General features: G+C 33.5%; 1 protein-coding gene across 3 annotated transcripts in view; it reads right to left on the reverse strand.

The window, feature by feature from the left end:
• The window catches only part of ASB9 (ankyrin repeat and SOCS box containing 9), a 54,207-nt gene that overhangs the window by 37,098 nt on the left and 5,747 nt on the right, over positions 1-11,362 (reverse strand). The window contains exons 1-3 of one of the 3 annotated variants that reach the window (XM_027835396.1): positions 7,297-7,333; positions 1,357-1,593; positions 879-1,007 (exon numbers count right to left, since the gene is read on the reverse strand). The exons of 1 other annotated variant lie outside the window; for it this stretch is intronic. In XM_027835396.1, the coding sequence (XP_027691197.1) occupies positions 879-891 (13 nt within the window). In that variant the 5' untranslated portion in view covers positions 892-1,007; positions 1,357-1,593; positions 7,297-7,333. Of the gene's footprint in view, positions 1-878; positions 1,008-1,356; positions 1,594-7,296; positions 7,338-7,935; positions 7,987-11,362 lie in introns of those variants that run through there. One more of the 3 variants, XM_027835395.1, reaches the window with a different exon arrangement.

Here is an 11,362-nt window from a genome sequence, read left to right on the forward strand (position 1 = left end):
TCCCAGAAGGTGGTTTCTAAAAGGTGTCATTCTCTCGTGATGAATTTATCAAACACTATAATCAATCTATATGAAGTAGTTAACAGTGAGCATTGCACTCCAAACACAAACTACAGAATTATTACAGAATCACGTTGACTGGTTTGGAGTTTAGTTTTGTCGAAGTGACATTTTTTTCTCTTTTTAAAAATTTTTTATTACAATAGATGACTTCTCGAGTAAGGAAGGTGAAGAATACACTCAGTGACGGAGGTGATATTAGCATATATACAAAACACATATTTTAGATATGATATAATATGCATATATAATTTGAATAATTTTAGAGGCTCATAGTATTTAACACTGGAAGAAACTTTATAAGTAATTCAGTCTGAACTCTTCATTTTACAGAGAGGGAAATGGAGGCACAAAGAGAGGTAAATTGCCTAATATCACAAAAGTATTAAGCAGGAAAGCCAGGCTTCAAAACAAGGCTTTCTGACTCCAAACCCTGTGCTCTTACAGAGCTCCTTTTAATCAAGTCAACTAAATAAAGACTTATTAAATGCCTACCCTATCTATAAGAAACAGCTTACATTCTGCTGGTGGGTGGGTGCAGGAGAGACACCCCTCTTAAAAAGATAAATAAAAGGCAATTTGAAAAGGAAAAGAGTACTAACAAATAGGGGACTTATCAAAGTATTTAAAAATCTAAGGCCTTGAAAAAAGCACTGATTTTTCCACCACGCATTTGCAACATTTTACAGCTGAACAAATTTGTGTATGGCAGAGCAGGGCAGCAGTAAACCAGCCAGTATCAAAATTTTCAGCTGAAAAGAGAAACACTGTTCTAATCACCCACCACCTAATTGAGCAATTAGCTTCATTAAACTCACCTTTCATTTCCATGACTCTTAAATTGGAGCTTTTTAATCTCTATGGCACACGGAAAAGGATGCGTTTTTAATATTTTAGGCAACTGAACTAAGAAACTTCCATTATTTCAGATACGATTTCAATTGTGTCTGTGGATACATTTCAAAGAAAAATGGGCTGGTTGGTAAATGTTTTGAAAGGACCTCCCCAAGAAAAGAGTAGATTGGTCACTTATTCCAGACCATTCCAACCCTTCCAAAAAAGGAACTATGTATCTGACATAAGACAATTACAGCTGAACCCACAGAACAATTACTAAGTTAACTCCCTAAGAATAAACACTGGGGGGACTTTAAAGCATTTTCTCAGCACTCTTTCTCCCCACCTCCCCCATCAGACTCACAGTGACTCACAGGCTTATCCCTGGGGCTCATCTTGGGACCCTCCCTGCTGCAGAAACTCCATTTGCACACCTCCCACAGAGTGGATAGAACTTACCCTGTGTCTCAAATCCTGTAGTCCATGTGTACCCCCTGCCATCCCATGATCACTCTCCTTCCCAATGGCTATGCCATCTCATCTCTGAGTCCATGTTCTACCCCCTCTATAAGCAGTACTAATTCTGCCCAGATAGGTAAGGAGGAATGGGCAGGGGGACTATTTCTATCTATTGTTACTTCGACTGGGAATTTGTAATTCTGAGTGTGAGTCACCAACATAAAACAGGGCCATAACCTAAAAAGACAATAACATAGAAACTGCTTAGAAGATGGAGCTCAAAACCAATACATCAAAAGTTTTAACTCTGTAAGACAAAAATGAAAGAAGGAATAAATAATAGTACATACAATGAATCAGGAAATAATTTTTAATTTTTTTCCTTTGAAAAGATACTTGAACTTGAAAAATGCCAGCCAAGTTTTTTTTCCATTTACATAGAATAAAATAAAGAAGGTTGTACATGAAAAGACAAATCTGTATTACATTTAATTTTTAAGGATGTGATGCATACCACACTTTAGTTTTAAAGCTATTCCAATTGTCTTTTGTTCTGTGTGAACCTCTTTATATTCAGTGTTGTGCACTCTTTTTAAGGCTTCTTTGACACTCTTTTTTAAAAAATATAATTTTCATTACCCCCTTCCCCCAATTCTCTCCTCGCATCAATTTTTAAAAATCTATTCTTATAACTAATGAGCATAGTCAACCAAAGCACATCCATCTATTTGCCATGTCCCAAATATATATGTCACTCTTCACCTCTATTCCATCACCTCTTTTATCAAGCGATGAGAAACATATTTCATTATTGGTCATCTGCAGTTTTGACTCAACATTGCATTGGCCAGAATTCTTAAGTCTTTCAAAGTTGTCTTCCTTTATGATGCAGTCATTGCGTAAATTTTTCTCCTGCTTTTGCTCATTTCATTCTGTATCAATGCATCAAACACACAGGTTTCTAAATCTGTCCCTTTCATACTTTCTTACTGAACAATAAAATTTTATTAGATTCATACATCATAATTTATTTGCCTGTTTCCCAAATGGAGAAGTTAAAGGTCATGCAAAGATAATTCTCAAAATTAGAAAAGTATGCTATTGGGGGCAGCTAGGTGGTGCAGTGGATAGAGCACCAACCCTGAAGTCAGGAGGACCTGTGTTCAACTCCGGCCTCAGACTAAACACTTAACACTTACTAGCTGTGTGACCCTGGGCAAGTCACTTAACCCCAATTGCCTAAAAGAAAAAAAAATGTAAAAAAAAAAAGAAAAGAAAAGAAAAGCATGCTATTAACAAAAATATTTTAGAAATGCTCCAAATAATCAATAATAAGAGAGTGCTCCCAACATTTTTTTTTTTTACCAAACAGGGAGTCTTTTGTGAATATGTTCGAATCTTTGGGTTTATCAAAAAACTATTTTACTATTATGTTCATTTCCTTCTGTTTCTTGTGCTCTTACTCCGTCCCACGGATCATTTTCTATTTTTTTAACTAAGAGTTTTGATGATTACTGATCTGTAGTATACTTTGAGATCTAATAATGCTAATCCTTATTCCTTCTCTCGATCTTTTTTATTTTTACCATTGAAAATTTTGATCTTTTGTTCCTGCAGATGAATTGTGTTTTCTTTTTTTTTTTTTTCTGGCTCTGTAAAATAACTCTTAATGGGCTGACTGCAGTGGTACAGAATAAGTAAATTAATTTAGGTGATATCACCAGTTTTATTGTTGTACTGGCAGGGCCAAACTGTCAATTCAGATTTTTAAGATTGTCTTTATTTCTGTAAAAAAGTATTTTTTAGTTAAATTCATATAATTTCTCTCTATGTAATGGTAAGTGGACATAATAAATTTTATACTTATTTCAAATGAAATTTCTTGTAGAGTTTTGCTGGTAAATATGCAAAAGGCTAATGATATTCATGAGTTTATTTTATATCTTGCTACTCTGCCAAATTGTTGTTTTATTGTTTTTATTATTGTTTTATTTAATTATTGTTTTATTTTTTAAATATTTTAGATGAATTTCTAATGCTCCCTAAGGAGACTATCACATCATTTACATAGTTATTATTATTATTATTTTCTCTGCCTGTTTTTATTCCTTAAATTTCTTTTTCTTGATTTATTGATATGGCTAGCATTTCTGGAACTATATCAAATAGTAGTAATGGTAATAGACATCCTTGCTTTACCCAATTTTATTGGAAAGGCTTCTAGTAATTTGCCATTGCATATAATGCTCACTCTTGGTTTTAGATCAATACTATTTATTCTATTAAGAAAATTTCCTTTTTATTATGCTTTTAAAATGTTTTTCTTAACAGAAATAGATGTTGTATTTATCAAATCTTTTCTACAGCTATTAATGTAATCATACAGTTTTTATTATTTTGTTATTAATATGGTATATTATGTTCATAGTTTTCCTGATATTGAAAAAAACCCTACATTCCTGGTATAAATCAACCTGATTATAATGTTTAATTATTTTTATATTTTGTTATATCCACATTGCTAATATTTTATTCAGTATTTTTACATAGATATTCATTAGGGATACTGGGTTATCATTTTCTTTCTCTGCTTTGTCTCTCCATGGTTTAGGTATCAAGACCATATTTGTATCATAAAAAATTTTGGAAGGAACCCTTAGTTTATGTAACATTAGAATTAAAATTTTTCTTTGAATATTTGATAGAATTGACTTATAAATCCATCTTGTAGTTATATTTTCTCTGCTTTGGGAATTCATTTATGCCTTATTCAATTTTTTTCCTGAGACTCTATGTAAATTTGCTGTTTCTTATTCTGTTCATTTGCAAATTTTGTTTTTGTATATATTTATCCATTTCATTTAGATCAATGTTGATAACAAACATCAAACAAAATAGTTTCTAATAATTTCTTTTAATATTTCATATTGCAAATATATTGTGAATTCTCCTTTTCATTTTTATATTGATCATTTGGTTTTCCTCTCACTTTTTTCAAGAATCAGATTAGCCAAGTTTATCCATTTTATTAGTTATTTCCCAAAAACCATTTCTAGTTTTTTAATCAATTCTTTATCAATTTTTATCAATTTATCACTTTTTTCTTTAATTTTATTAATCTCATCTTTGATTTTTAGAATTTAGATTTTTGTACGGGAGGTTTTTTATTTGTTATTTCTGTAGTTGTATGTCCAATGCACTGATCTGTTCTTTTCTCTTTTTTGATGAAAATGCTTAAAGATATTAATTTTCCCCTTAAGACTGATTTGGCTGCATTTCAAAACTTATGGGATGTTGTCTCTTGTCATCCTCTTTGATGAAATGATCTATTGTTTCTGTGATTTGTTCCTTGAGCCACCAATTCTTTAGGATTAAATTATTTAGCCTATGTTCAAGTTCAAATCCTTTCTCCAAAGACCCTTGATTGATTGGAATTTTTATGATAAAGTTAGTAAATGATGTCTTTATTATTTCTGCTTTTTAAAAATTTATGGTAAATTTTCATAAAAGTGGCATGTACGTGTGAGGATATGCATAGTCCTTTCTATTCCCATTCAGTCATCAGAATTCTATATAACTTTTCTAAAGCTCTATTTGGGTCCTTAACTTCTTTCTTGGTTATTTATTTATTTTTGCTAGATTCATCTAGATCTAAAAAGGGTACACTGAGGAGCTGCTAGCTGATGCAGTGGATAGGGCACTAGGCCTGCAGTCAAGAAGACCTGAGTTCGAATCTGGTGTCAGATATTTATTAACGGTGTGACCCTGGGTAATTCACTCAACTTCTGTTTGCCTCAGTTTTCTCATCTGCAAATGAGAATAATAACAGCATCTACCTCTAAGGATTATTGTAAGGCTCAAATGAGATAATAATTATAAAGTGTTTTCCATAGTGCTTGGCACATAGTAAGTATTATATAATGTTAACTATTGAGGTCCCTATCAGTTTTGCTGTTTCTTTCTCCTTGTAATTCAATCTTTATTAACTGTTCCTTTAAACTCCTTTATGTTCTATGACATTTGGTGTATGTATGTGTATATGGATATACTTATGTGTATGTGTATATATATGTTGTATGTGTGTGTATGTACAATGCAGATATATGTATATATAAACAAATATACACACACACATATATATACATACATATAGTTCTGATATTACTTCAGTATCTATACCTTAAAGTGTAATGTAATTTTCCTATCTATTTTAACAATGTCTGTTTTTTAATGTTATTTTGTCAAAGATTATGATTGCTATTTCTTTTTTGAATTCAATGGAAGCATAATAAATTCTGCTCTTGCTCTTCATATCAACACTGTGTAAGTCTTTACAATTCGTGTGTTTCTTGTATACATGATCTTGCATCCATACTGTTATCTTTTTTCCATTTTACAGGTGGGTTCATATTCAGTGCAATGAGTGCTAATTGTGTATTTCCCTTCATTATTTTGTCCCCTGCCCCCTCTTTATAAAGAAGGAGAAGGTAGAGGAAGAAAAGGAATGTGATCAACACTAGTGATTTATTTCCACCAAACTGCTTCTCCTCTCTAACCCTTAGCCAGACTTCAATTGCTCATTCCTACTCTTTCTTTTTTCCTTCCTTCTTTCTTTCTCTATCTCTCCTCTCCTTTCTTTCTCCTTTTTCTCTTTCTTTCTTTCTCTACCTCTCTCCTCCATCCTCTCCTTTTTTCTTTCTCTCTCCTCTCTCTTCTCTTTTTTCTTTTTTCTTTCCTCTACTCTTTTTTCTTTCTACTCCTCTTCTCCTCTTTCTTTTTTCTTTTTCTTCCTCTTCCTCTTTTTCTCTATTTCTTTCTCTTTTTCTCCTTCATCTCTCCTCCTTTTCTCTCTATGACATTTTTCTTCCTTCCTTCCATTTTTCTTTCTTTGCCTTTCTTTCTCTGTCTTTCACTCTCTTTTTTTCTTTCCATTAAGTCTTCCCTTTATGATCCACCCTCCAAAATTCACATTTGTTTTTTGTGTAATTATTCCCCTCTCATTTCTTCCCTCCCTTTTAAACCCCTTTGTCCCTTTTTCCTGTCCTTGCCTGTTACCCTGTTGAGTTTAATATACTACTACACCAAACTTCTTGTATGTTTGCATGTATATGTACTTTATTTTTATGTGTTTGCATATGTGGTTGAACATAGATGTCCTTTGTTTGGTTCAGATGACAGTGAGATTTATTTGGTGCCATTCTTCCTTACCCCTTCTCTCCATTTTTGTATGGCTCCCCAACCTTCTTCCTCATTTGCTTCCCCAGTGTATTCATTTGTCCCAAGAAATAAAATTTCACAACAGAAAGAAAAAAAAAACTTCTTTGGCACAGAAAACTAACAAACATATGAAGTTGCCAGGAAGGAGGAGAAATTCTGAAAAGAGGAGAGAAAAGAGACAAAAGAAGGAAAGAAAAAGATAATGAAAACATTTTTAAAAAAGAAAAGTAAATCATTAATAATAATAATAACCCCCAAACAAGAAGGAACAGGGTGAGCAAATGGAAATGAAAAAAGTGAGAGAAAAGAAAGGCTTTGGGAAAAGTTACATCAAATTAATTTAAGCAAGACTAATCATGGAGACAACAACTAAAATATTAGAGAAACAAACCGAGGACAACACAAATCTAAGTCTCTTAACTTTATGTATAAATGGACTAAATGAGCCAACAAAATGAAAGAGAGGGGTAGAAAGGATAAGCAAACAAAACTCCACAATCTGTTGTTTACAAGAAGGACATCTAAAAAGCATATACACAGAGCACCGGCCCTGGAGTCAGGGGGACCTGAGTTCAAATCCAGTCTCAGACCAGACACTTGACACTTATTAGCTGTGTGACCCTGGGCAAGTTACTTAACCCCAATTGCCTCGCCACCCCCCAAAAAAAACAACAAAAAGCATACACACACAGAATCAAAATGAGAGGCTGGAACAAAATTTACCATGTATCAGATGAATCCAAAAAGCAGGAGTTGCAATCATGCTAGCAGACAAAGCAAAAATAAAAATTCATAGTATCAATAGAGACAAACAAGGAAATTATATTATACTTAAAGGAAAAATAGATAATGAACCAATATCAATATTATACATATGTACCAAATGGCATAGCATTATACATAATGGAAAAGTTAAGTGAATTACAAAAACACCTACTAACACTAAAATCGAAGGAGACTACTCTTATTTGCTCAGAGCTGGACAAATCTAGCAAAGGTAAAAAAAGAGAAAAAATGGAACTACACTTTGATAATTTAGACTAAAAAATTATGACAACAACTGAATGAGAATATTAAAGATATACATATTTCTCAACAACACACAGTACATTTATTAAAAAAAAAAAGACCATGTGCTAGGGCACAGAAAAATTATAAATGTAAAAAAGATATACTAAATACACATCCTTAATGACCTTAATGTAATAAAAAATAGTAATCAATATAGAAAGCCCAAGTAAAAGACATAGACCTAAATAAAGGCTTAATAATGAAAGTCTGAACAATGAGAAGGTCAAAGAACAAATCATAGAAATAATTAATAACTATGTGAAGGACAATAATAATGATGAGACAACATACCAAAATGTCTGGGTTACAGCTAAAGCGGTCCTCAGAGGAAAAATTATATCCCTAAAAACATAAGTTAACAAAATAGAAAAAGTGAGGATTAACTGAATACGTAAATTTAAAAATTAGAAAACCAATAAATAATTAAATCCAAAATAAGTATGAAAGAGGAAATCTTCACAGTTAGAGGAGAAATAGATAAATCAGAAACTTGCACTGATAAATAAAACTAAGAGATGTTTTGTTTTGTTTTAAAAGGCTAACAATGTTGATAAATGTTTAGGTGAGCTGATTAAAAAGAAGAGGACAATCAAATGAACAAAATTAAAATGAACCCAGAATAAATAAAAAGAATTATCAGAACCTACTATAAAGTTATGTACCAGTAATACTGAGAATTCAAAAGAAATAGAAAATTAAATACAAGAATGTAAAATACCCAAATTAATAGAATGCCAAATAGAGGTTTTTTTTTCTTTCTGTTCTGAAATTTTCTTTCTTGGGACAAATGAATACACTGAGGAATAGAGATCTTAAATAATCCAATTTCATAAAAGGTAACTGAACTGGCCATAAGGAAATGACTAAACAGTGGTGGGGAGGGTGTGGAGGTGGGGAACAATTCAGGTAGATTTACAGGACTCTATCAGACTTTTAAAAAATAACAATACCAATCTCTCCTCTCCTCTTTCTCTCTTTTCCTTTCTTTCTCTTTCTTACCAATTATTCACAAAAATCTACCAAACTGCTTTTATGAGGTAAATACAGTCTTAATTCCGAAACCAGGGAAAGATAAAAGAAGAGAAAACTGCACACCAATACAATTAAACATAAGTATTTTTTTAACATGATAAAAAGTAAATAAAGGGGCAGCTAGGTAGTGCAATGGATACAGTGCCCAGGCCCAGAGTCAGCAAGAATCATCTTCCTGAATTCATATCTGGCCTCAGATACTTGCTAACTGTGTGACACTGGACAAGTCACTTAACCCTATTTGCCTCAGTTTCCTCATCTGTAAAATGAAGTGGAGAAGGAAATGGAAAACCACTCCAGTATCTTTGCCATGAAAACCACAAAGAGCCAGACACAACTGAAACAACTGAACAACAATAACAACAACATTGCATACAGGTTTAAAAAAATTGAAAAGAAGATCAGTAGAACAGGCTAAACAGGGCAAAATCAGAAATTATTAAACTTAGTAACCCAGCACACAATGAACCCAGAAACAAAGTCCTTAGGAAAGAACTCCCTATTTGAAAAGAATTCTGGGAAAACCAGAAAGCAGCCTGGCAGAAATTACTTTAAGTATTTTTCACCATATGCCATGACAACTTCAAAATGTATAAGCAAAGTAACGATTAAAAATCATGTGATCAAAACAGAAGAAAACCAGATCAGATACCTTTATCAAATATTGTTGATGTTATCCAGATACATATATATATATACACACACATCTATATATTTACACACATATATACATATATATACACATACATATATACACAAATATGTATGTACACACACATATATATATATATATATACACACATATACACAACTAGCAGAAATATTTGTGACCAAAATTAATTACCGAAGAGAAGCATATGAACAAGTAGTCCTCAAAAGAAGAACTGAGGGGCAGCTAGGTGGAGCAGTGGATAGAGCACCAGACCTGAAATCAGGAGTACCTGAGTTCAAATCCAGCCTCAGACCAAACACTTGACACTTACTAGCTGTGTCACCCTGGGCAAGTCACTTAACCCCAATTGCCAAAAAAAAAAAAGAACTGAAAACAAGGCAGTCATGAAAAAATGCTCCAAATCACTAATAATCAGAGAAATGATTAGCCAAAAGCTTAGAGACAAAGTAGATACCTATTGATTTAGGATTGGTTAAACAAACTGCAGTACATGAATGTAACTGAAACACCGTGAAGAAACAATGAATATGATGGATTCAGAGAAGCATGGGAAGGCATGAACTGATGCAAATTTAAATAAGCAAGAAAACACCACACAATGACTCCATCAATACAATATCAATAGCAACAACAACAAAATAATCAAACTCAAATTCTCTGAAATTATAAGGACCATGCTTGGCCCCAAAGAAGAGATAGGAGGAGGCCCCACCTTCATTTCTTTGTGGAGGTTGGGGATTCTGAGCGTGGAATACTGGATGTAATGTCAGAATTTTGCAATATAGCTCCCTGAGGGCAGAGACGGTCTTTTGTATCTCCAGTGCTTAGCACAATGCCTGTCACATGTTATTGTTCAGTCATTTCAGTTGTGTTCAACTCTGTGTGACCCCATTTGTAATTTTCCTGGCAAAGATACTGGAGTGGGTTACCATTTCCTTCTCCAGCTCATTTTATAAATGAGGAAACTGAGGCAAACAGGGTTATGAGTGATTTGCCCAGGGTCACACAGTTAATAAGTGTCTGAGGCTAGATTTGAACTCAGGAAGATGATTCTTCCTGACTCCAAGCCGGGCACTTAATATTGTCCCACCTAGCTGCCCTGCTTGGCACATAGAAGGTGCTTAAAAATGTTTATTGATTATTTTTCCAGAAGTGTTTTTCTCCTCCTGATATTCTGTATTATAGGAGATAGCTCTCTGAGGGGGTAAGAGGAGAGAAATACGTTAGGAAACTATAAATGACTTAAAGGATATCAATATATTATTTTTAAAGTTCCTTGATGACCACGTAACACATGGTATCAGATAACTTTCTCAAAATAGTGGAGAATTTGTTACAAAGTGAGATATAAAAACAATGCATTTGCCTGCTAGGTTGTGGGGGGGGGGGGAGAAGGGGATAAACAGTCTCCTTGTTCTTGAAAATGGAGAGATTTGTTTCAACGGTGTGTGTTGATGGAAGGATTCCAACGGAAAAATTCCATTGGAATCATACTGAAAATGGACCTAGTCAAATTAGCAAGGGTTAAGTTTTGGGGGATGAGGGTGGCTGGAGGGTAAAGAGAGAAGAGGGAAAAACTAAATCATAGCATTAGACCATGAAGAAACCTAAAGGTCACCAGGGCCAACCCAGATTCGAAAGCTGACCCCCAGAAAGGTTATTTGCCCAATTATAACATTGGCAGTAGGCAGAAAAACTGGAAGTTGAATCTGGTCCTCTGACTTCAAAACCAGTGATTTTTTTTTTTCCCACATGAGGTAAATACCACTCTTATCCAACAGGCAAGCTAATCCTTCCCTTGGGTTAAGAGCATTTTCCTCGGAATGAAACCAGAATACCATTTTTTCTGCAATTCCTCTTCTTTCTTCACCACTTGCTTTATAGTCCAAAAAGGACGGACTTTATTTGTAAATGGAGTAAGTCTTTGTCTATGTGTTATAAATGATGCTTGAATTTTATTTCACCCACATCTCACACACACACACACACACACACACACACACACACACACAC

This window comes from Vombatus ursinus, unplaced genomic scaffold (assembly GCF_900497805.2).
Source record: "Vombatus ursinus unplaced genomic scaffold, bare-nosed wombat genome assembly UNPS02014814.1, whole genome shotgun sequence".
NCBI classification, from domain to species: Eukaryota; Metazoa; Chordata; class Mammalia; order Diprotodontia; family Vombatidae; genus Vombatus; species Vombatus ursinus.